The 26,997-nt window shown below is 45.6% G+C and overlaps 1 protein-coding gene across 5 annotated transcripts in view; it reads right to left on the bottom strand.

Annotated features, from left to right (window-relative positions):
* Nucleotides 1-26,997, bottom strand: part of LOC147117753 (catenin delta-2-like) — a 1,234,825-nt gene that overhangs the window by 152,748 nt on the left and 1,055,080 nt on the right. For all 5 annotated transcript variants that reach the window (XM_085988992.1, XM_085988995.1, XM_085988993.1 and 2 more), the window contains one exon: nucleotides 1,232-1,415. In XM_085988992.1, the coding sequence (XP_085845118.1) occupies nucleotides 1,232-1,415 (184 nt within the window). The remainder of the gene's footprint in view (nucleotides 1-1,231; nucleotides 1,416-26,997) is intronic.

The raw sequence follows: 26,997 nt of genomic DNA, 5'->3' as shown, positions 1-26,997 counted from the left end.
CTGAAAACACAGGACGCATCGATGACAACAGCTGCATGCGTCCTGTGCACTGGGCCTTATGTGTAACACGAATAATAATGACTAACTCATACTGCTGCATTTTCACCAGTTCACCTAACTTATTGGCTGGGTGCTCCATATCCCTTTCTCAAATACCACATAAGCAATTGGCACTGATCAAAGGGCACTGCATAACAGTCAGAAATTGCCACTTCTGTGTATAGTCTATTCTCTTGTGCCATCTCTGTGCCATGTCGCTCCTCAGCAGAAGTCTTTGGATTCTTTCAAGAAGGTCTCAAAAATGGGTCTTATTCGGGTGGGTGGGGGCGGTGGGGAGTGAGGTCCTCACACTGTGATAATAAAATTATAACATATCAAAGGGCGTAAGAAAGACATTTCACTTGAACCGGAAAGCTTTTCACTTGAACCTTGTATCTGACAAGGTGACTCTCAGATTCTGCCTAATGTCATGCACAGGGGATTGCTACGTCTGTGCTTCTTACAGACAGGATGAAAAATGGGATCTCGAGACATATTCAAACAGTGTCCTTTGATATTCCTCTCTAATCAAATTTTGTGGCAAATTTTGTCTGATAACGATCCTGTGAAGCGCCTTGGGACATTGTACTACGTGAAAGTTGCTATATAAATGCAAGTTCCTTCCTTCCTTTCCTGAAACATAACTTGCTCCTGAAGCATCAAAAAAAACCTTGCTATTTCACTCCCTCTTTCCCTCCTTATCAACATTTTATTTGAGGTTGTCTTTGCTTTATGAATCAACTCTAACTAATTCCCACATAAAATAATGGAAATGACTGATAGGATCGAGAAAACACCCTCTTCACACAATACCACATGATGAAGTATCTGACATCTACTGATGAAATTAGAGAAAGGCTCAGCAACCCTTTAGAAAATATAAATACATCAAATCCAGGAGAGAAAATAAACTGGTAGAAATGTTATTCTACTTGCTGGGAATGCCGTCAAGTAGTCCAGTCAGCCCCAGATGGCCTCTTACCTGTAAGAACCAGCAATTACGAATGATTGGTTATAGGACCAAGCCTCGGGATGTCAACACAAGCCCAGGGTAATTGGAGGGGGTGCTTACACACCTCACTATTGGTAGCAAAAATCCCAAACACATTAGTTAGACTCAAAGTTTTAAATTGCACGACAGAGGTAACCTTTCGCCCCGCATGGTGACAGGGCCAAGGTTCTGCCAACTGACCTCAGGCACCCAGTAGCATTCCGCAAGACCATTGATGTGTGGAGCTGAATTTTTCGGTCTTCCTGGTGAGGCGAGATATCCCAGCCGGAGTGTGGGATGATGATCGCGTTGGTGAGCACCACAAGTGCATCCTGGATAATCGGCATCTTCAGTGCATCACATGACGACAGGTTCCACAAGACACCTTCAAGGAGAAAGACGACAAAATATTAATGCGTTGGTCAAAGGGGGAGGGGAGTGGATCACACAACACAATGCTGAAAACCCCACTGCACTTGTTAAGGTGTGGTCTGATGCCGGTTTTACACTGTGGCCACTGTTAGGAAACATGGGTAGAAAAGAACGGCAGAAGCTGTACAGCAAGAGAATCCTGTGCATTTACTTTCTCTACTGAAACACTTGAGTGGGTCCCGCCAAGGAGATAACACCTACTGCTTATCATTCTTGAGACTGAGAGAAACCATACCTGGCACCTTACATAGAGAGATTGTTTTTGCGCAGCGAATTGTTATGATCTGGAATGCGTTGCCTGAACAGGTGGTGGAAGCAGATTCAATGATAACTTTCAAAAGGAAATTGGCTAAGTACATGAAAAGGAAAAATTTGCAGGGCTATGGGGAAAAAGCAGGAGAGCGGGACTAAATGGATTGTTGCAAAGAGCCAGCACAGGAATGATGGGACTTCTGTGCTGTATGATTCTATGGGGGTGAAATTGGGTGCCTTTGCACCTCCCGTTAGCTCACCTGGGAGGCGCTAACAGGGCAAAAATGGCTTTGTGACCGGGCACGGCGCTGACATCGACTCCCACCATATTTGGCGGGAGTTTTGCGGCGGTGCTACAGTGTTGCGCCCCGATCTCCTTCGCCCGGAGATCGTGACATCATCACCGTACGCATCGCCCCGGACCCGAAAATGACTTCTGCCCCCTGCAGCAGCGCCGGCCAAAAACACCGACAGCTGCAGGAGGTGTGCATTGGGTGGCCGCCCGCTTCAGGGGCGATGATTAAAGGCGAGGTGGCCGAGGTAAGTTAAAAAAAACCTTACCTTTCTTGTTCCGCTTTTTTTCGCGGGTTTCTGCCCGTGATCGATCAGCCCGGCATTCTGCTTGAGTGCCGGGCTGTTGCAGAGCCTGCAGTGATGGCCTTCCCTTTAAGGGAGGGAAGGAGCCTTTGAACGCGGTAGCGCTGCACGGCCCAGTGTGCAGCGCTGCTGAAGTCTCCGCCCTGCTCTCCGACGTTAGCGCACTAAGAAGGAAGTGGAGCGCTTGATTTAGTGATCCACTTCCCTCTTGGGGCGCTAAAACTCAATTTCGCGGAATTTTTCCCTCTATGATTCGATACCAACTCTCGCTCATTCATACTTAATTGAAAGCAGGTATGGCGACCTTGTAAAGGAGAGATAAAGAAGCTATGAATCTGACAAACAGAATAATGGAAAATGAAGTCATCTTCACCTCATCAATCAATAGTATAATCTTACCCTCATCAATCAATAGTATAATCTTACCCATAATATAAAAAAATATATATTGTAGATTAGAGATGTAGAGAAGCTTGTCTTATAAGGGTATTTAGACTAGTAATTTGTCGTCAGGAAAGGTATATAAACCAATGAATTGGAACAGTAATTTGGATTTGACCTGGGAAGACTGAGCTCAAGAATTGTAATCTCAAGAGACCTTGTTTCACTAGATTGTAAGGCTTTACCTTATTTGGAGGATTGAACTTTGAACAAATGAAACTTCGCTTGTGAGTGTATTCTCCTACCATCATTAATTGAACTAACATCAATATAACTAGCAAGTTAATAATGGGCACCCCAGAGAAGGGACAGTACAGTGTTGTATCATCAACGCGGACTGCAAGCCTAATTCCCCATGCAGTCTGATAGTTAGAGTAAGGACACCATACCTGCTACTGGCTAATTATCCTACTTATGGGCTACAGTTTCACTTTAAATAAGTCACCATGGTAGACAAATCTAATCTAGAAAAGCTGATTGAACAACTTGTCATTGATCATAAAGCAACTGAATGGGTTAAGGTCCAATGTGATGAGGAGTCTAAGGAAAAAGGAGGAACAAGAGGAAAATGAAGGGTTCAAGGCAGCCCTTAGACAGCAAGCAAAGGCTGTAATGGTCTTATGAAAAGGAGCCTTGGTGATTCACACCCAGTATGGCAAAAAAATTGAGGTAGAGGAAAAGGTAGATGTCCACATCAAACAGGTGTCGACTGAGTTAGGTAGCAAACATCAGAGATTGAAAGATGAGATTCTGATGCGAGAAAAAGGGTAGATTATCTAAAATGGTAAGAGGAGAAGCGGGAAGATTTCCCTTTTCTGGCACTGGCCGCCCCAGGATGCTTTGTCCTTTAAATTTCTCTGTGGAACTGCAGTCTGTGGAGCTGCTGTGTTGCAGCCGGCTCCGCCCCTTTCAGTCGCTCAGCAGACTGTGAGCAGTGTTAACCCTTTGTGGTCCTGACCTTAGCTAACCTCAAGATTGCACAAATATTTCAATCTCTGATTTTCCAGCAGGAGTTTATTTTACTCAGTTGTATATTTGGCGGAGTTATAAGCATGCCGAAGAATTAAGATAACTTGTAATTGACCAGGTGTTTGTAAGCATACAATGTTTTAGCTTCTGTTAACTATATCTGCATATGTATATGTGTTATTTGTAGATATTGACTCCCTCCACTTTTGGGTCTGAACTGAACATTGTGTCAGTCGTGGCTCAGTGGGTAGCACTCTCGCCTCCGAGTCAGAAGGTTGTGGGTTCAAAGTCTCACTCCAGAGACTTGACCACAAAATCTAAGTTGACACTCCAGTGCAGTGCTGAGAGAGTGCTATACTGTCGGAGGTGCCGTCTTTTGGATGAGACATTTAACTGAGGTCCCATCTGCCTTCTCAGGTGGACATAAAAGATCCCATGGCACTATTTCAAAGAAGAGCAGGAGAGTTTTCCCTGGTGCCTTGGCCAATATTTATCCTTCAACCAACATCACTAAAAACAGATTATCTGGTCATTATCACATTGCTGTTTGTGGGAGCTTGCTGTGCGCAAATTGGCTGCCATGTTTCCTACATTACAACAGTGACTACACGCCAAAAAGTACTTCATTGGCTGCAAAGCGCTTTGGGACGTCCTGAGGGCGTAAAAGGCGCTGTGTAAATGCAAGGACTTTCTTTCTTTTTGAATTAGAGTAATTGATGTTAAATGGCCTGAGTTTACAAACCGAGTTGCTGAGATTTAAATCAACTGGAACTTTTCAATTCACTGCACTGTGCCTTTAAATGTTCTTGTGCCCAGCAAGTCTGAAACTGCTGTGGTTGTGGCTAACTCCATCTCTTTTTCACAGATAGCCCTGACAGCAGAAATTAGCCTGTCTACTTCTATAGGAAAAGATTTGACTAAGTGTGAAGAAATCATGCTTTATTCGAGTGTTTGTTTTACAGTTTCAGGACTCAAGTTGACTGCCTCAAGTTCTGTTTTAGGCTGATAATTTTCTTGTTGCCAAAGGAATGTCACCAAGTGTCATGTCCTTACATAGCATGGCCATAAGGTGGATTAAAGCCCAGTTTTAACCCATTCAATATCCTTTCTCAGTTTACAAAACAGGGTGCTCGGCAGGGGGGGGGGGGGGGGGCCTTAATGGCCTGTTTCTGTGCTGTAAATTCTATGTAATTCTAACAAGGAACAATCAAATTCAGGGACATACTGTCATATGGGTACTGCAAGCACACAATATCTCTCAGAACATACAACGTAATCTGTACAAAACATTGGGAGAGGGCCACCCTCACATTCAGACAGAATGAAAGAACTGACTCAATTAAATATTAACTGTGGACAATATGCTTAATATTTTAAAGAGGTTCAATAAACTTAGCAAAAGTATTAATGATGCATTGGACCAGACTATAGAACACAGGAACATTAGGAACAGAAGTAGGCCATTCAGCCCCTTGAGCCTGCTCCGCCATTCATTTAGATCATGGCTGATCTGCACTTTAACTCCATTTACCCGACTTAGCTCTATATCTCTTGATACCCTTACCTAAGTCTTGAAAGCTCCAATTGTCCCAGCATTCACAGGCTTATTGTGGAGGATGTTCCAGATTTCCACTACCCTTTGTGTGAAAAAGTGCTTCCTGATTTCACTCCTGAACAGCTGAGCTCTAATTTTAAGAATATGTTCCCTTGTTCTTGATTCCCCCACCAGAGGAAATAGTTTCCCTGTATCAATCCTATAAAATCCTTTTAAGATTTTAATCACCTCGATCAGGCTGCCCCTCAACATCCTATACTAAAAGAAATAAAAACCAAGTTTATGCAATCTGTCCTCATAATTTATCTCTCTACGCCCCGGTATTATTTTGTGAAAGCAATGATGACAAAGGATGCTGTATATAGCTTATTGGATGGTAAGGCTCCTCCAGGGCTGATAAACCAAAATGAAATAGTATGATTATATGAGTGTGGTGGGGATGTTTGGCTTGGTTGGACATGAGGAGGCTGCTGAGTGTATGGGGTAACAGTGGCAAAATCGAACTGTCAACTGTGGTCTACGATCATGGTCCGAGGCGATCACGGTGAATTTTACTTTAGTACACCTGTGCGAAACATAAATCACCAACAGGTACCAGTCTGCAACCAATGTGTAATATAGCAAAGGTCAGGAAAGTGTATTTAGGAATGTTTAACTGATAGCTTTCTATTGGAGATAGTTGTGTCCTTGGTTATACTTAACAATGAGAAGAAAGTACAGGTAGACTATCCTTTATCCGAACTTCCGAAAACCGAAAACCTCTAAAAATCTAAAGTTTTTTCGTTCAGCATAAGTCGTGCGCACGACGCCGCCCCCCGCCCCCCCCGCCGACCCCCACCCCCAACCCCCCGCCGACCCCGACCCCCGCCGACGCCGACCCCCGCCCCCGCCGACCCCCACCCCCGACCCCCCGCCGCCGACCCCCCGCCGACCCCGACCCCCCCGCCGACCCCCCCGCCGACCCCGACCCCCCCCGCCGACCCCGACCCCCGACAAATTTCCCAGTCTTATAAAATACCTTCTGAAATCCGAAATTTTCCGAAAACTGAAACACGGCTGGTCCCGAGGTTTTCGGATAAAGGATAGTCTACCTGTATTTCGCAACCTGGCCACCATCCTAAACATTGGGACCTTCAGGGGAAGATTCTAATTAAGCACCTCCAGACCCCCAATCTGTTGATATATAGCCCTGAAGGGCAGGAATTACTCATAACGAATGTGTTGAGCTGCATGATCTTGGGATACCATTATGTATTCAGAAGTGACTTGTGCGTGAAGCAACTAGTATGCGATATGCATGATGAAAATGCACCGAAGAACGGGTCTCAGACATGGTTAGATATTATGGCAACGCCACTACAGGAAATAGTTAATGTGGTCTGGGAAAGTGAGAACATATACTGTATCACTACTGATCTAAATCTATAGCTCATGGCTTGGACACATGCTCCATGGAGAAACCGACCTTTTACATGTAGCTTGGTGCAGCAGCCAGAATAGGGTTAAAAATGATGGCAGCTATCAGAAGGTTACTGAATTCAAAGTAGGAAAAGATATAGAATTGGAGATCCCTAAATTTAGAGTTGAACCAACCAGAGAACAGGCCATATACGATTTTGTGATGAGTAATGAGCCTGAATTAGTCAATAATTGAACGATAAGGGAACACCTAGCTAACCATGACCATAACATGACTGAGTTTGATATTAAGTTTGAGAGGGAGAAGGGTGAATCACGATTTAAGCCTTTAAATTTAGGCAAGGTGGACTTTGGAAGGATGAGGCAGAAATTGACCACAGTGGACTGGCTATAACTATTAGCAGATAAAAGTACAGACGCACTGTACTGAACTGGGAGATGTTCAAAGAAATAATTTGGTAGAATACAAGACCTGTACATACCCCTAAAGGGCAAGAGCTCTACTTGTGTAATTAAACAACCTTGGTCAACAAAGGAAGTGTGAGAAAGAATAAAACTAAAAGAAAGGCTTATACGAATGCAAAGAACAGTACAGATCCCGAGGACTGGGAGAGATATAAATAACAGCAAAGGGATACAAAGAAAGTAGTAAGAGCTGCAAAAAGGGATTAAGAGAAAGAATGTCATTTATTACATAAATTAACATCACAGAAACAGGCCATTCGGCCCAACAGGTGTTTATGCTCCACACGAGCCTCTTCCCATCCTTCTTCATCCAACCCCATCAACATATCCTTCTATTCCTTTCTCACTCATGTATTTATCTAGCTTCCCCTTAAATGCATTTATACTAGTCAGCTCAATTACTCCTTGTGGTAGTGAGTGCCATATTGTAACCACTCTGTGGGTGAAGATGTTTCTCTTGAATTCTCTATTGGATGTATTAGTGACTATCTTATAGTTATGCCCCCTAGTTCTGGTCTGCCCCACAAGTGGAAACATCTTCTCTATGTCTACCCTACCAAACCCTTTCATAATCTTAAAGACCTCTATCAGGTCACCCTCAGTCTTCTCTTTTCTAGGGAAAAGAGCCCCAGCCTGTTCAATCTTTCCTGACAAGTATATCCTCTCAATTCTGGTATCATCCTAGTAAATCTTTTTTGCACCTTTTCCAGTGCTTCTATATCCTTTTTATAATATGGAGACCAGAACTTTTCACAGTATTCCAAGTGTGGTCTAACCAAGGTTCTATACAGGTTTAACATAACATCTCTGCTTGTCAATTCTATCCCTCTAGAAATCAACCCTCCAGAAATGAGTATAATCTAAATTGTACTATTTTGAGCAGGGTGCAAGAGCAGAGGGACCTGGGCTGCATATTCACAAATCCTTGAAGGTGTCAGGGCAAGTTCATAAGGCAATTAAGAAAGCGTATGGGATACTTGGCTTTGTAAATAGGGGAATTCAATACAAAAACAAGGAAGTCATGCTAAACCTTTACAAATCACTGGTTAGGTCTCAGCTGGAGTATTGCATACAATTCTGGGCACCATACTTTAGGAAGGACATCAAGGCCTTGGAAATGGTACAGAGGAGCTTTACCAGGATGATATTATGAATGAGGGACTTCAGTTATGTGGAGAGATTGGAGAAATTGGAATTGTCCTTCTTAAGTGTTGTTCAGATCTGGAACACACTACCTGAAATCAGGTGGAATCAGATTGCACAGGAACTTTCAAAAGGCAATTGGACATGTATTTGAAGAGAACAAATTTGCAGGGATATGGGGAAAAGCTGGGGTGTGGAACTAAATTGGACAGCTCTTTCAAAGAGCCAGCACAGGCACGACGGGCTGAATGGCGCCCTTCTGTGCTGCAATATTCAATGATTCTATCATTAAGGACAGAGTGACTGAACACTTGGACAAACATGAACTGATCAGAGAGAGTCAGCATGGATTTATAACAGGTAAGGCATGGATAACGAACCTAGTTGAATTTTTTGAGGAGGTAACTAATGTGGTAGATAAGAGAGTTTCTATGGATGTTATTTACAGGAAACTTTGGTTTATCCGGAGGTTAACTGTCCGGAATGCTCGCGCCACCGGCAAAATTCAGGAGTCGGTTCAGTAAGTTTTTTTTCTTTTCGTTGCTTTTTTTTTTACTGGTCAGGCTCTGCAAAGTCTAGCTAAAGCTGTTGCTTAGCTACAGAGACGCTTGCAAGCTACAGCCGACTGTTTAGAAGCACAGGGTTTGTTGCTAGATACGGAGCTCAAAAGCTTCCGTATGTTTTAACATTAGCGCTGGTTTGTCCGGCAGTTTTGATGGGACGGCAACAGCTCGGTCCCGTCGGTGCCGGATATCACAAAGTTTCCTGTATGTGGACTTCCAGAAGGCATTCGATAAGGTTCCACGCAAGAGACTGTTAACAAAATGAGAGCACATGGAATTGAAGGCAACCTATGGACATGGGTAGGGAATTGGTTAGGAGGTAGGAGACAGAGAGTAGGGATAATGGGTATGTACTCCAGTTGGAAGGGTGTGACTAGTGGTGTCCCCCAGGGATCGCTACTGGGACCTCGGCTTTTCACTATATTTATAAATGACTTAGATGAAGTAATAGGGAGCCATACTTCCAGGTTTGCTGATGCCACCAAGTTAGGTGGCACAGTACATAGTGTAGATGGATCATAAAGTTTCAAAGAGACATTGATAGATTAAGTGAGTGAGAAAAATTGTGGCAGATGGAGTTCAATGTGCAGAAGTGTGATGTCAATCATTTTCAACCTAAGAAAGATAGATTAACATATTTTCTAAATGGCGAGAAGTTAGGAACTGTGGCGGAGTTGTGAGATTTTGGGGTCATAATACAGAAATCACTAAAATCTAGTAGACAGGTATAATAAATAATTGAAAAGGCAATTGGAATGTTGGCCATTATCTCAAGTTATGTTACAGCTGTACAGAGCTGTGGTTAGACCCCATCTGGAGTACTGCATTCAGTTCTGGGCACCACACCACAGGAAGGATATATTAACAGTCATGTGGACAAGTGTGGATTAATTAAGGAAAGCCAGCACGGATTTGTTAAAGGCAAATCGTGTTTAACCAACTTGATTGAGTTTTTTGATGAGGTAACAGGAAGGGTTGATGAAGGCAATGCAGTTGACGTGGTGTATATGAACTTCCAAAAGGCGTTTGATAAAGTGCCACATAATAGGCTTGCCAGCAAAGTTGAAGCCCATGGAATAAAAGGGACAGTGGCAGCATGGATACGAAATTGGCTAAGTGACAGGAAACAGAGAGTAGTGGTGAACAGTTGTTTTTCGGACTGGAGGAAGGTATACAGTGGTGTTCCCCAGGGGTCAGTACTAGGACCACTGCTTTTCTTGATACATATTAATGACTTGGACTTGGGTGTACAGAGCACAATTTAAAAATTTGCAGATGACACAAAACTTGGAAGTATAGTGAACAGTGAGGAGGATAGTGATAGACTTCGGGACGACATAGACAGGCTGGTAAAATGGGCGCACATGTGACAGATGAAATTTAATGCAGAAAAGTGTGAAGTGATACATTTTGGTAGGAAGAACGAGGAGAGGCAATATAAACTAAAGGGTACAATCCTAAAGGGGGTGCATGAACAGAGAGACCTGGGGGTATATGTGCGCAAATCGTTGAAGGTGGCAGGGCAATTTGAGAAAGTGGTTAAAAAAACATACGGCATACTGGGCTTCATAAAAGAGGTATAGAGTACAAAAGCGAGGAAGTTATGATGAACCTTTATAAAACAATGGTTCAGCCTCAACTGGAGTAGTGTGTCCAATTCTGGGCACCAGACTTTAAGAAGGATGTGAGGCCTTAGAGAGGGTGCAGAAAAGATTTACAAGAATGATTCCAGGGATGAGGGACTTCAGTTATGTGGATAGACTAGAGAAGCTGGGGTTATCCTTAGAGCAGAGAAGGTTGAGAGGAGATTTGATAGAGATATTCAAAATCATGAGGGATCTAGACAGAGTAGATAGAGAGAAACTGTTCCCATTGGTGGAAGGGTCAAGAACCAGAGGACACAGATTCAAGGTGATTTGTAAACGAATCAAAGGCGACATGAGGAAAACTTTTTTATGCAGCGAGTGGTTAGGATCTGGAATTCACTGCCTGAAAGGATGATGGAGGCAGACTCAATCGTGACTTTCAAAAGGGAATTGGATAAGTACCTGAAGGAAAAAAAATTGCAGGGCAACGGGGAAAGGGCAGGGGAGTGGGTTTATCTGAAGTGCTCGTGCAGAGAACTGGCATGGGCTCGAGGGGCCAAATGGCCTTCTTCTGTGCTGTAACCATTCTATGATTCTATGAAATTGAGCTTGGAGGAGGTGCAGCGCAGATTCACCAGAATGATAACGGTACTAAAAAGGTTAAATTATGAGGACAGATTGCATAGACTAGGCTTTTATTTCATTCAGTATAGAAGATTAAGGGGTAATCTAATTGAGGTGTTTAAGGAGTTGATCGGGTAGATTTTGAGAAACTATTTCCTCTGGTGGGGTAGAACAGAAGAAGGGGGCCTGACCTTGAAATTAGAGTGAGGCCGTTCAGGGGTGATGTCAGGAGGCACTTTTTCCACACAAAGGGTATTGGAAATATGGAACTCTTTCACCCAAAAAGCTAGGTCATTTGAAAATTTTAAAACTGTGATTTATAGACTTTTGTTAGGCAAGGTTATTAAGGGATATGGAACCAAGATGGAGTTAAGATACAGATCAGCCATGATCTAACTGAACAGCAGAACATGCTCGAGGGGCTGAATGTTCCTATGTTCCATGTTCCTGTGTTCCCCTAAGTTAGCACTGAAATTGGAACAGTTGATAGCTGGGAGGAAGGAAAACCTAATTTAAATTATCCACAATATGGATAACTGGAAGAGAGTACTGGAGGATCTTCTGGGTTCAGGAGAGGTGTTCTTGATATGCTAGCACTTATGGAGAAATGGGTTTTAAAACAGATTTTTGCAAGATAAGGGAGTGAAGGGTTATGGGGAGCGGGCAGGGAAGTGGCTTTGAGCCCATGATCTTATTGAATGGTGGAGCAGGCTCGAGGGGCCAAGTGGCCTATTCCTGCTCCTATTTCTTATGTTCTTAAAACTCGACTTGCTATATAATGGATAATAATATTCATAGGGGGAAAAATTGAGTCGCGCCCCCTTTGGGGCGCTAACTTCGCCGGGACGCTAGGTGTAGCGCCCCGAAAAAAATGAGTGCCCCCCGCGGCTGAAATTCACCGGTAGCGCCCCAAGAGGGAAGCGGGGTGCTACTGGAAGCACCCCGCCTCCCTCTTGGGGCGCTGCAAGTGAATATCGTGGTGCTACGTGGCACGTTGCGCCGCGGTGCTGCAGGCCTTCCTCCCCTTATTAAAGGGTAGGGGCTTAGCGCAGCGCGACTCGGTGCCCAGCTGGGCCACCAGGGATCAGAGTGTCGGCAAAAGAGCCTGGCACTGAAGAGAAGTGCCGGGCTCATGGAGCGCAGCCGGCACTCTGCCGGGGGGGGGGGGCTGCAGAGGAGGCCGGGGACAGCAACGGGTGCAGGTGCTGGCAGGCGACCAGCAACAAAAATGGCTGCCAGGCACCTTCCCTTTAATTAGTGCCGCCCTGGCCACAGGTAGGCCCCCTGACCCCAGCGGACATAGCATCCAGTGGTAAATCAGGGGGCACTACCGAAGATCGCGAGCGGGGCGCTGTGCATGGCGATGAAGTCATCACCGGCGGCGCAGCACCGCAGGGCGCTAACGGTTACCGACGCCGCTAACCTCCCGCTGAATTTTGTGGGAGCCATTGGCGGCGCCGCGCCCAGGTGCTAGTTGCTTTGTGCCCCATTAGTGCCCTCTTAGGGCGTTAACGGGAGGCGGAAGGCAACCGAATTTTTAGGCCATAGTGTTAAAAAAAAATGCTGTGTAAAACAAATAGTTAAACAGAGACATAATGAAATAAAGAGTTGCATTTATATAGCACCTTTGACGACCTCAGGACATCCCAAAGCGTGTCACAGCCAATGAAGAACGTTTGAAGTGTAATGTAGGAAATGCGGCAACCAATTTGTGCACAGCAAAGTCCCACAAACAGCAATGAGATAAATTACCAGATAATCTTTTTTTTAGTGATGTTGATTAAGGGATAAATATTGGCCAGGAACACCGGGGGTCTTTTTCAAAGTAGTGCCATGGAATCTTTTTTGTTCACCTGAGGGGGCAGACGGGGCCTAGGTTTAACATCTCATCCAAAAGACAGCACTTCCGACAGGGCAGCACTCCCTCAGTACTGCACTGGAGTGTCAGCCTAGATAATGTGCTCAAGAGTGGGACTCAAACTCACAACCTTCGGACTCAGAAGAGATAGTGCTACCAACTGAGCCATGGCTGACACCTAGTGAAATAATGTACAGTGCTGGTCTCAGGTGTTTAGAAGTCAGCAAGGGGACGGAGTTAGGGAATATGGGTAGAAAAAGGTTAATGTGTGGTTTAAAGAATAGCAGAAGCTGCACAGCAGGGAATCCCATCCATTTGCTTTCTCTATTGAAATACTTGAGTGGGTCTCACCAAGGAGATAACACCTGCTACTTATCATGCTTGAGACTCAGAGAGAAACCGTACATAGTACCGAGAGACACCAGCCCATTGAAACTAACTGAAGGCCAGAGAGATAAGGAAGCTAAGAATGTTTACAGTTGCAATCCTTATAAGGGTATTTAGATTTGTGATTTGTAGCCAAGAAAGGTATACAAACCATTGAATTGTAATGGGAATTTGGATTTGACCCTGGAAGATGGTGTTCAAAAACCATAAACTCAAGAGACCTTGTTTCCCCAGCCTAATTTGCAGGATTAAACTTTGAATAAGTGAAATTCTGTTTGTGAGTGTAATGATTTACCATCATTGACTGAACTCACATAAATATAACCAGCTAGTTAACTCCACCAAAAGGTGAAACTACAGCTCAAGTATATTTGGGCCAGAAATTCGGGTCGGGGGCTTTCCGTGGGTGCAAGCCCCCGACCTGCACTTACCTAGTGCGCCGGCCATTGAGCTGTGGGCCCGTGTGGGATTCCGATCCTGCGCCTGCTCCAGCCGCCGGCGCGCAGTGCTTGCGTATCCCAGGGGCGCAGTTAGTTCGAAGCGTCCCCTGGGATCACGTGGGCCATGGAGAGCCAATCGTAGCAGGAAATCGCTAATCATTGATTTGACAGGAAGAGCTGTCAAATCTATGAATACAGTTCGGCCCCAAAACATAACTAAAACTTCAAATACATTTTTTTTTTAAATCACATTTTTTAAATAACTATAAATTACATAAAATAACTATTTTAAACAATAATTTAAATTTTTGAAAAAATTAATTACAGTTTTTAACGTGTCTAAAAATAAACTTACCTTTCTTTAAAGTATTTAAAAATAACAAACCTGTGGAAAAAATGTTTTAATTTTACTTAATTCACCACTTACCTTGTTAAAAGCAGGCCTTGTGACTGCTTTTTAAAAGCGTAGCTGCTGGAGACTTAACCTCCTGGAGAAACCTGTAAAAAAAACGGAAGTTCCAGGCGTACGCGCTGCCTCTCCGGCGCACGCGTTCAACCTGTGAACCCCTTCCTTTAAGGGAACGGATGTTCCGGTTTCCCGCGCATGCGCAGTGCATGCACAAAACCGGCACTTTCGTTGGGCCTACGGGTGAGTACCCAGCGCGTACTCACCCGTGGGGACCCGAATTTCTGGCCCATTGTGCGATTTTTGACACTGAAATCTGAAAATGGAGATTCTGTTCATTGCCCCTTTGTATAAGGCACTGACTGTTGTGACAGTTCAGTTTCACCAGTGTTGATAGCCCTCTGATACCCTTCTAAAGTTGCCATTCTTCAGCTGTGAGCCGAATCGCCACCCATTTTATGTCACATGGCTATTTCTGGTGTGCAAAACATTGGCAGTAGGATGTGCCTACCTGAAACAGACAGAGCATCATATTGAAATGTAGGTGGGAACATCCATGTCCATCATAACCATGCATTTTTCTGTTGGCACATTTTTCATGAATCTTTATGCCAATTCCTGTACCGCATCTTTTTTTTCTGCCACTAATGCCATTACTAGCACCAATGAGTGTCCCAATGGAAACTGCCTTGAGTTGTTTGGAAGAAAAGGAGGGCCAACAGAGTTGCACATTATCTGTTTGCGGAGGCTCCTATCCTAAAGGATGCTGGAACAGCAAAAAGGCACAAAGCTCTGACTAACTGTAATATTGGAGGTCAGCCATCCGAAGATGTCCATCCTGTAATGTGGGACTGGAGTTACATGTAGGCCAGATTGGGTAGGGGTGGCAAGTTCCTTTCCCTGAAGGACATTAGTGAACCAATTGGGTTTTTATAATAATCTGGCAGCTTTCATGATAGCCCACAAATTACCAAATTTCCTGAATATAATTTCCCAAATTGCCATGGTGGGATTTGAAATCACAACCTCGGGATTGCTAGTGCAGTACCATAGCCATTAGGCTACCAAACCCCTTCTGGGAATGGCAAAAGAGTTGGGCCAAAGGAGGCTGGGACTGAGCTGGGTGCTTTGATAGAGCTGTGTCATCTTCTGCAGGAAGAGCTTCAGACAATATACAAAATTCACATAGCGCTGCAAGTGGCTTGTCAAAATCAACTCGGCCCTTAAACTGTGTGTACCAGGCTCCTTCAAGGCTCTCATTGTTGGTGGACTCCTGCCCAAGCTCAGACGGGTGTTCCTGTGACGGATATTTTTACACTGCCTAATGCTGCCGATACTATCTCTGGACTAAGCGATAAGCTCGAGCTTTTACCTAATTCTGCGGTTAATGTATACAGAGGAAAAAAATCAGGATCCTGCTACTTCTCATTCTTTCAAACATCAGCGGGGAAACTATGAGCTGAGGCTAGGCAGTGACAAAATGGAAGAAAATATTGCTGTTGCTAGGCAGAGTAAAAAAATACACTCATGACACTTGTATTTCCAATAGATAAAAGTCCATTGATTTTCCTTTCACAAAGCAAAGTTCAAAATGAGCCAAACCGAGTTGTAATCACTGTCCTCAATCAAAGCACTAGACAAAGGGACACATAACTGACTGGAAACATAGAACTGGAGCTAGAAAATGGATCGCTCCTTAAACACACTAACAGAGGCAGGTCCTGTGGATCGCCTGTGCCAATCACTCAGGGCCATGCTCTTCAGTGGAAAATGATGAAAAGGTGATTGGAGGTCGGATGTAAATTGTAGCAGCTCAGCAGCAGTCAAGTCCCATTCACCCATCACCCGTGTGCTCGTTGACCTACATTGGATCCAGGTCCAGTAAAGCTTCGATTTTAAAATTCTCACCCTTGTTTTCAAATCTCTCCATGACCTCACCCCTCCCAATCTCTGTAACCTTCTCCACCCTACAACCGACCGAGATCTCTGTGCTCCTCCAATTCTGACCTCTTGTCCATCCCTGATTTTCATCGCCCCACCATTGGCGCCTGTGCCTTCAGCTGCCTAAGCCCTAAGCTCTGGAATACCTTCCCTGCTGTACGAGTAGTCCAGAGAAATGGACGAATGAAGTACTCGGGCATGAAGATTTACTTTCTTCCAAGGTCGCTAACAGCAAATCAGTCTTCCATTCCAGGAGATTCTGGGACAACCCGGGAAGGTAGGCAACCCTAGCTGGGATACACTTGGGATAAATTGGCACCTTAAATTGGTACTTAGAATATTGTTGCATTGTCTGTCCAATATCAAGTTTAAACAATTTGATTTTGTCATGGCTTTATACGTAGCGCCTGTATTAGGGTAAAGGCCTGGTGCAGGACCAATGGAAATGACAATGCTGTGACCTCTGCAGAATGGCATGTCGACAGTCTATAGAATCTCTTCGATGCTCATTATTTCAGAGGTGAAGCTGCTCGTATAACATCTGCCTGGCATTAATCATGCAAAGTGGAAGCCTGGTCCCTCTGAACAACGTATCAGGGCACAGAGTGGCAAGGCCTGGGCTCTGCACTATGATTCACCACACAGTCAGCTCCCAATCTAATGGTAAGTGCTTTCCTTAAGGGAGAGTAGACCAATAGGCATGTTTTTTTAAAATTTGTTTATGGGATCAGGGCGTCGCTGGCAATTTTTGCCCATCCCTAGTTGCCCTTGAGAAGGTGGTGGTGAGCCACCTTCTTGAACCGCTGCAGTCCGTGTGGTGATGGTACTCCCACAGTGCTGTTAGGTAGGGAGTTCCAGGATTTTGACTCAGCAACGATGAAGGATCGGCGATATACTTCTAAGTCAGGATGGCGTGTGACTTGGAGGGCAACTTGGAGGTGGTGGTGTTCCCATACGCCTGCTGCCCTTGTCCTTCTAGGTGGAAGAGGTCGCGGGTTTGGGAGGTGCTGCCAAAGAAGCCTTGGCGAGTTGCTGCAGTGCATCTTGTAGATGGTACACACTGCGGCCACGGTACGCCAGTGGTGGAGGGAGTGAGTGTTCAAGGTGGTGGATGGGGTGCCAATCAAGCGGGCTGCTTTGTCCTGGATGGTGTCGAGCTTCTTGAGTGTTGTTGGAGCTGCACTCATCCAGGCAAGTGGAGAGTATTCCATCACACTCCTTACTTGTGCCTTGTAGATGGCAGAAAGGCTTTGGGGAGTCAGGAGGTGAGACACTCACCATCGAATACCTAGCCTCTGACCTGCTCTTCTTGCCACAGTATTTATGTGGCTGGTCCAGTTAAGTTTCTGGTTAATGGTGACCCCCAGGATGTTGATATTGGGGGATTTGGCGATGGCAATGCCATTGAATGTCAAGGGGAGGTGGTTAGACTCTCGCTTGTTGGAGATAGTCATTGCCTGGCACTTCTGTGGTGCGAATATTACCTGCCACTTACCAGCCCAAGCCTGAACGTCGTCCAGGTCTTGTTGCATGCGAGCATGGACTGCTTCATTATCTGTGAAATTGCGAATGGCGCTGAACACTGTGCAGTCATCAGCGAACATCCCCATTTCTGACCTTATGTTGGAGGGAAGGTCATTGATGAAGCAGCTGAAGATGGTTGCACCTAGGACACTGCCCTGAGGAACTCCTGCAGCGATATCCTGGAGCTGTGATTATTGTCCTTCACCACCACAACCATTTTCCTTTGTGCTAGGTATGACTCCAGCCAGTGGAGCGTTTTCCCCGATTCCCATTGACTTCAATTTTACTAGGGCTCCTTAATGCCAGACTCGGTCAAATGCTGCCTTGATGTCAAGGGCAGACACTCTCACCTCACCTCTGGAATTCAGCTCTTTTGTCCATGTTTGGACCAAGGCTGTAATGAGGTCGGGAGCCGAGTGGTCTTGGCGGAACCCAAACTGGGCATCAGTGAGCAGGTTATTGGTGAGTAAGTGCCGCTTGATAGCACTGTCGATGACACCTTCCATCACTTTGCTGATGATTGAGAGTAGACTGATGGGGCGTTAATTGGCCGGGTTGGATTTGTCCTGCTTTTTGTGTACAGGACATACCTGGGCAGTTTTCCACATTGTCGGCTAGATGCCAGTGTTGTAGCTGTACTGGAACAGCTTGGCTAGAGGCGCGGCTAGTTCTGGAGCACAAGTCTTCAGCACGATAGCCGGGATGTTGTCGGGGCCCATAGCCTTTGCTGTATGCAGTGCGCTCAGCTGTTTCTTGATATCACGTGGAGTGAATTGAATTGGCTGTAGAATGACTTCTATGATCGTGGGGACCTCGGGAGTAGGCCGATATGGATCATCCACTCGGCACTTCTGGCTGAAGTTGGTTGCAAATGCTTCAGCCTTGTCTTTTGCACTCACGTGCTGGGCTCCACCATCATTGAGGATGGGGATATTCTTGGAGCCTCCTCCTCCCGTTAGTTGTTTAATGGTCCACCACCATTCACGACTGGATGTGGCAGGACTGCAGAGCTTTGATCTGTTCCGTTGATTGTGGGATCGCTTAGCTCTGTCTATAGCATGCTGCTTCCGCTTTTTAGCAATGCATGTAGTCCTGTGTTGCAGCTTCCCCAGGTTGGCACCACATTTTTAGGTACGCCTGGTGCTGCAGCCTGGCATGCTCTTCTACACTCGTTGTTGAACCAAGGTTGGTCCCCTTGCTTGATGGTGATGGTAGAGTGAGGGATATGCCGGGCCATGAGGTTACAGATTGTGGTGGAATACAATTCTGCTGCGGCTGATGGCCCACAGTGCCTCATGGATGCCCAGTTTTGAGCTGCTAGATCAGTTCTGAATCTATCCCATTTAGCACGGTGGTCGTGCCACACAATACGATGGAGGGTGTCCTCAGTGTGAAGATGGGTCTTCGTCTCCACAATGACTGTGCGGTGGTCACTTTTACCAATACTGTCATGGACAGATGCATCTGCAACAGGTAGGTTGGTGAGGACGAGGTCAAGTAGGTTTTCCCTCGTGTTGGTTCACTCACCACCTGTCGCAGGCCCAGACTGGCAGTTATGTCCTTCAGGACTCGGCCAGCTCGGTGCTACTGAGCCACTCTTGGTGATGGACATTGAAGTCCCCCACCCAGAGTACATTCTGTGTCCTTGCTATTCTCAGTGCTTCTTCCAAGTGGTGTTCAACAGAGAGGAGTACTGATTCATCAGCTGAGGAGAGGGCAGTAGGTGATAATCAGCAGGAGGTTTCCTAGCCCATTCTTGGCCTGAAGCCATGAGACTTCATGGGGTCCGGAGTCAATGTTGAGGACTCCCAGGGCCACCCCTTCCCACCTGTATACCACTGTGCTGCCACCCCTGGTGGGTCTGTTCTGCCAGTGGGACAGGACATAGCCAGGGAAGGTGATGGAGGAGTTTGAGACGTTGGCTGAAAGGTATGATTCTGTGAGTATGACTATGTTAGGCTGTTGCTTAACTAATCTGTGAGACAGCTCTCCCAATTTTGGCACAAGTCCCCAGATGTTGATGAGGAGGACTTTGCAGGGTTGACTGGGCTGGGGGTGCCATTGCCGTGTCCGTAGCCGGTGCCGAGGTCGATACCAGGTGGTCCGTCTGGTTTCATTCTTATTATTGTGTTTCGTAACGGTTAGTTACAACTGAGTGACTTGCTGGGCCATTTTAGAGGGCAGTTAAGAGTCAACCTCATTGCTGTGGGTCTGAAGTCACACATAGGCCAGAGCACGTAAAGACGGCAGATTTCCTTCCTTAAAGGACATTATTGAACCAGATGGGTTTTTACGACAATCCGATAGTTTCATGGTTACCATTACTGATTTATTTAATTAACTGAATTTCCAATTCCCCAGCAGCCGAGGTGGGATTTGAACTCACGTCTCTGGATCATTAGTTCTGGCCTCTGGATTACTGGCCCAGTGACATTACCACTACGCTACCATCTGCGGCATGGGCCATAAGAACATAAGAAATAGGAGCAGGTGTAGGCAATTCGGCCCTATGAGCCTGCTCCGCCATTCAATAAGATTTTCCAACTCAGCTCCACCTTCCTGAACTAGCCCCATATCCCTTGATACTCTTAATATCCAAGAATCGATCGATCTCTGTTTTGAATATACTCAATGATTGAGCATTCACAGCTTTCTGGGGTAGAGAATTCCAAAGATTCACCACCCTCTGAGTGAAGAAATTTCTCCTCATCTCAGTCCTAAATGGCCGACACCTTACTCTGAGTCTATGAGCCCTAATTCTAGACTCCCCAGCCAGGGGAAACATCCTCCCAACATCTACCCTGCCAAGCCCTGTAAGAATTTTATATGTTTCAATGAGATTACCTCTCATTCTTCTAAATTCTAGGGAATATAGGCCTAGTCTACTCAATCTCTCCTCATAGGACAATCCCCCCATCCCAGGAATCAGTCTTGTGAACCCTTGTTGCACTCCCTCTATAGCAAGGAGACCAAAACTGTACACAGTACTTCAGGTGTGGCCTCACCAAGGCCCTATATAATTGCAGTAAGACTTCTTTAATACTCCAATCCTTTTGCAATAAAGGCTAACTGTGCTTTCCTAATTGCTTGCTGTACCTGCATGTTCACTTTGTGATCCATGTACAAGGGCACCCAGGTCCCTCTGAATACCAACATTTCCCAATCTCTCACCAATTAAAAAATATTCTGCTTATCTATTTTTCCTACCAAAGTGGCTAACTTCACATTTCTCCACGTTATATTCCATCTGCCATGTTCTTGCAGACTCATTAAACCTGTCTAAATCCCTTTGCAGCCTCCTCACAACTTACATTCTCACCTAGCTTTGTATCATCAGCAAACTTGGAGGAGTTTATATATAAAAAAGCTTTGAACTACTTTCCCAGTTCCACATATCTATTACACAGAGATAATTAACTTTCTCTCTAAACTGTAGTCTTGTTTCACTGAACTTGGATCTGAAAGTAAAGGAATAACAGCATCCCTTTAGTATTAAACAATCTTGTTACAGCATTACCTTTGCATGCTCTGAGCTTGCTGGGACACACTCCCTCATCATATACATAAACAGGACTGTTCTGGTAGACTGACCATTAGCCTGTTCCTATCCCACTGAACTAATTTGCTCTCATCTTGATCCTGTTCGTTCCCCCATTTGTTCAGTCTCTGCCCCACCAACGTGACTGACTGACTGACTCAACCAACATCACTAAAAAACAGATGATCTCATTGCTGTTTCTGGGACCTTGCTGTGCGCAAATTTACCGCCATGTTTCCTACATTGCAACAGTGACTGCACTTCAAAAGTGCTGCATTGGCTGTAAAGTGCTTCTTCCTTTCTTTCTAGTCAGTGTGCTATTCCACTCCACCACCCGATAATGTAAGGTCTGAGAAGACACTCTATAAGCAGATTAGAAACCAGGATACACACAAGTAACTTAAATTGTAATTCCAGTACTGTAATATCAGAATGTATTGAATTGCATTTGGTTTATTGGCCCTGGATAAGTTAATGAAGGTGACTGAACTATATTGATAGTTAATCCTTTGCAGGTGGGAATAGGTCAGATTTTAAGCTTGTTTTCTAAGTATCTCCTTTAAGCTGTTTCAACAAATATTAAAAGGTGCATTCTGTTTAATCCTTTTATCAAAAATTGAAAGGAACGCTGGCTTGTTTTGGTGCAAGTAATGTGAAAACTGCTCATTATCGGATCTGTCACTGCACGCACAATTAAACACCTTACACAGCCTCTTGCTGTCACAACATTGCTACAATACAAGCAAAGGTGACTCCGGTACCTTTTGTTCTGGAGGTGGGGGGGGGGGGGGGGTCCTCACGCTAGAGGTAGTCCCCCACCCCTGCCATACCTTCCGAGTCACAGTGCAGCATACAGTGAATATATAACCGTTGCCACCTGCCACATTTTGCTCCAGGGCTTTGTTCTGGCCACAGATTGGCTGAGGGTTCAGTTTAACCCCTACAGGCACATTTAAAAATTTGTTCTTGGAATGTCGGCGACACTGGCAAGGCCGCATTTTGCTGCCCATCCCATGTTAGCTTGACGATGTTAAGTGTCAATCATGTAGTGTGGAGCTGGAGTCACAGGCAGGCCAGACCAAGTGAGGGTGACAGCTTCCCGTCTCTGAAGGCCATTAGTCAACCAGGTGGGTTTTTCTGACAATCTGACAGCTTTCACTGCCATTTAAACTGGCGCCGGCCCACAAATTAGCAGATTTATTGATTCAATTGCACTAACTTCTGGGTTGCTAGGCCAGTACCATAACCATGAGGCTCCAATACAGACTTCGACCTCACAACAAGGAGGGTGTGTGTCCGGAGATTAGTTGCAATTTTGCACATGTGCATTGTTTTCCTATTGTTGCTCATGCTCTGATCCACAACTTAGACAGTGCTGAGAGCAGCCCACTGCCACGTCGCAACAGTAATGTACGTTTCTCCCTGTTTAACACATTCCTGTACTGCTTCTCATTGTTTAACACATTCCTGTACTGCTTCTCATTGTTTAAAACATTCCTGTACTGCTTCTCATTGTTTAACACATTCCTGTTCTGCTTCTCCCTGTTTAACACATTCCTGTACTGCTTCTCATTGTTTAAAACATTCCTGTACTGCTTCTCATTGTTTAACACATTCCTGTTCTGCTTCTCCCTGTTTAACACATTCCTGTACTGCTTCTCATTGTTTAACACATTCCTGTACTGCTTCTCATTGTTTAACACATTCCTGTTCTGCTTCTCCCTGTTTAACACATTCCTGTACTGCTTCTCATTGTTTAAAACATTCCTGTACTGCTTCTCATTGTTTAACACATTCCTGTTCTGCTTCTCCCTGTTTAACACATTCCTGTACTGCTTCTCATTGTTTAACACATTCCTGTACTGCTTCTCATTGTTTAACACATTCCTGTACTGCTTCTCATTGTTTAACACATTCCTGTACTGCTTCTCATTGTTTAACACATTCCTGTTGTGGTGTATGTAACCTGTTCCACCTTAAGAGAACTTAAGCCTGTTCCACCTTAAGAGATGTACTACTTTCTCTGGCTGCTGTATACGTAATACCGTTAAGTACTGTGTAGTGATATTGTATTTAGTATAGTCCTGACCTCCAACTAGTAAAGACCTGTTGAACTTTATTCTTGTAGTCTGTGTCAGTAATTAATCTTAATACAACTGGAACACACAGACTTAACAGTGGCGACGAGTCCGATTCTTACCCTGCGGCAGTTTATATCCACGGCGGCTTCGTCCACAGAACGGGCGTCGAAGAGAGGCATCCACCCTCATCACCCTGCTGGAAGACACGTCGCGCGGCAGGCATCGAGAACCCGGAGTGCAGAAGACATCCTGAACTCGAAGCCTCCATCAGCGGCAGTCAGCTATCTTCTTTCTACCTCGGTGGTGGGTAAGCCGGTCAGCGACGCGAGCAGAAAGTCGGCCGCGTTGGCTGTACAGACGGGGGGAGGAAGACGGAGGAATAAGGGCGGTGAGATCGATCGCGACCAGAGATAAGGGCCGGGCCGCATTCGGGCCGAAAGGCGCAGCGCGGGGACATCGATCGCGGCTGGTGATAAGGGCCGGGCCGCTTTCGGGCCAAAAAGGCGCAGCGTCTGGGGCGACTGAAGGCGCGAGAGTCGCGGTGAAGGCGAACGCAGCCGGTGCTAATAACCGGGCTGCAAGAAGGGCTGCGAGGCGCGACATCGGGGAAGCGCGAATGCCCGAGGGAGCCGCGGTGAAGCGGAGACAGCATCGGGGGAGTTACTAACCGCTGGGAAAGGGGAGCAGCAGCGGCACGCCAAACGCCATTGCAGCCAGTGGGTGAAGACCGCCAAGCGTGGGGAAAACCGCCATTTTGTAGGCGGAGGACGAAGACAAGAGCGGGAAGCCACCATCTTGGGATAAAATAAATTGCAACGATGCCTAAACATGGGAACATTGATACCTTTGATGGCGACATCGAAGATTGGGCCATGTATGTAGAACGCATACAAAATTATTGTAAAGCAAATAAAATCCCAGATGCAGAGAAAGCACTAACTTTATTGAACTTAATGGGTGCGAAGACATACGGGCAACTGAAACACCTTTTATCACCAGATGAACCGGCGGATAAGACGTTCGAGGAGATTGTTACTGTCCTGAAAAATCATCTAAACCCCACGCCGCTGATGCTAGCGGAACGATTTAAATTTTACAGCAGAAGGCAGCTGAAGGATGAAAGCAATGCTGAATATTTAATGGAATTGCGTAAGCTAGCAAAGTACTGTCAGTTTGGAACGGGACTAACAGACGCGCTAAGAGATAAATTTGTGTGTGGATTATTAAAAGAAGATACACAAAAGCGACTGCTCGAGGAGAATGAGCTGACGCTTGAGAAAGCGGTCGCTATGGCAGCAGCACACGAAGCCGCAGCGAGAGGCACGGCAGTAATGCAGCTACGGTCACCGGAACACAGTACAAATAAATTAGGTTTGAGTACTGTAAAATGTTATCATTGTGGAAAGACAACACACGATCAGAACCAGTGTTGGTTTAAAAACCAAGAATGCAGAACGTGTGGCAGGCTTGGCCACATAGCTAAAGTATGCCGGTCAGGAAAGAAGACCAGCAACAAAAAGTCACCGCAAGGAAAATACATAAAGGTGCACAAGGTGACAAAGACCAGTTCGAACGAACAGAAGTCAGATTCAGACGCTAGCAGTAATGAACTGGGTAGCTTAAGAGTACACAACGTTGGTAAGGATGCAGATCTCCAGACAATTTGGGTCACTCTTCAGATAGCAGGAGTCCAAGTAAAGATGGAATTGGACACTGGATCGGCATTGACGGTCATGAATAAGAAAGATTACAAAAGGTTATTCCAACATATTCCCCTACGGGATACGGAGATTATATTGAAAACATACACGGGGCAAAGAGTGTACCCCATCGGAAAGATAGAGGTAAAAGTGGTCCACAAGGGCGAAGAAAGCCAAGTAATGGACTTATATGTGCTACCTGAAGGAGGTCCACCACTACTGGGACGGGAGTGGATTAGGAAAATGAATATGGACTGGCACTCCTTAAAAGCACTAACGGTAGATTCCGGGGAAACAGATGTCAAACCTAAACGATTGTCCAAAATATTGGATGATGCTAAAGAGGTGTTCCAGCAAGGACTGGGAACACTGAAAGGAATTACGGCAAACATCAAGATTGATGAACATGCACAACCAAAATTTTTCAAAGCCAGACCGGTACCCTATGCAATACGACCTACTGTAGAAGCGGAACTGGAAGCGCTAGAACGTTCAGGTGTACTGTCTAAGGTAGATTGGAGTGAGTGGGCTACGCCCATTGTTCCCGTTATGAAACGTCCTTCGAGCAACAAGCCAGGAGAACCAGGGAAGGTTCGCATCTGTGGAGATTTCAAGATCACCGTTAATCCGGTGCTTCACACGGTGCAGTATCCGCTTCCACGGATTGAGGATATTTTTGCTTCGTTGTCTGGCGGGAAACACTTCACCAAGATAGACCTGGCGCAGGCGTGCTTGCAGATGGAGGTTGAAGAAGAGTCACGCCAGTACCTCACGATCAACACGCATAGAGGTTTGTACAGGTATAATAGGCTGTTTTTTGGAGTGGCATCGGCTCCGGCAATTTGGCAGAGGGCCATGGAGCAGGTATTACAGGGAATTCCAGGCACACAATGTTACCTGGACGATATTCTGATTACAGGTGATGGTGATGAAGAACACCTCGCAAACTTGGAACTGGTGCTCAACAGACTGAAAGAGTATGGACTTAGAGTTAATCGGCAGAAATGTGAGTTCTTTCAGAAGCGGATCTCGTACTGTGGTCATGTCATTGACCGGGAGGGGCTTCATAAGTCTCCTGACAAGAGAGAGGCAGTTGTAAAGGCTCCCGCTCCGGATAATGTCTCTCAGTTGAGGTCGTTTCTGGGATTGATTAACTATTACCATAAGTTTCTACCGAATCTATCCACGGTACTGCACCCGCTGAACGCTCTTTTACAGAAGGGGGTACCATGGGAATGGAGCGAAAACTGTAAGAAGGCATTTCGCAAAAGCAAAGAATTGATCACCTCAGAGGAAGTGTTGGCTCACTTCAACCCGACACTGCCTATTCGGTTGGCTTGTGATGCTTCTCCATATGGTATTGGGGCAGTACTCTCACACAAGTTGCCAAATGGCACGGAAAGGCCAGTCGCGTTTGCATCCAGATCATTGACCTCCGCTGAGCGCAACTATGCGCAGATCGATAGGGAGGCTCGCAGCCTTGTATGGGGAGTGAAGAAGTTTAATCATTACCTGCAGGGCCAAAACTTCACACTTCTGACAGACCATCAGCCGTTGGTATCCATTTTTAACCCTAAGAAGGGTGTTTCGGCGATGACAGCACAGCGACTCCAGAGATGGTCCCTTTTCCTAGGGGCACATCAATATCAAATAGAATTCAAAGGTACAAAGCAGCATGGCAATGCTGACGGGCTGTCGCGCCTGCCACTACCTGAAGCAGAAGAGACGACGAAAGTTGACCCTGTTGAGTTATTTCATTCGACCATCATCGAGTGTTTACCAGTCACCAATGCAAGTATTGAAAGAGAAACCAGGAACGACCCGACACTGTCCCGAGTTTACGAGGTGACAGTGAAGGGATGGCCAACACACGGTGATCCTCTGTTACCGGCATTCTCGGCAAGGCGAGACCAGCTGTCCGTCTGCCATGGTACTTTGATGTACGGGACAAGAGTGATTATTCCTCCCAAGTTACGGGAAAGAGTTCTAAAGGAACTGCATGAAGGTCATCTGGGGGGAGTTAAGATGAAAAGTCTTGCTAGGGCT

This window comes from Somniosus microcephalus, chromosome 5 (genome assembly GCF_052327205.1).
Source record: "Somniosus microcephalus isolate GS21.2 chromosome 5, FLI_Smic_1.0, whole genome shotgun sequence".
NCBI classification, from domain to species: domain Eukaryota; kingdom Metazoa; phylum Chordata; class Chondrichthyes; order Squaliformes; family Somniosidae; genus Somniosus; species Somniosus microcephalus.
The sequence above is the reverse complement of the archived record's forward strand: the minus strand, read 5'-3'. Positions and strand labels throughout refer to the sequence as shown.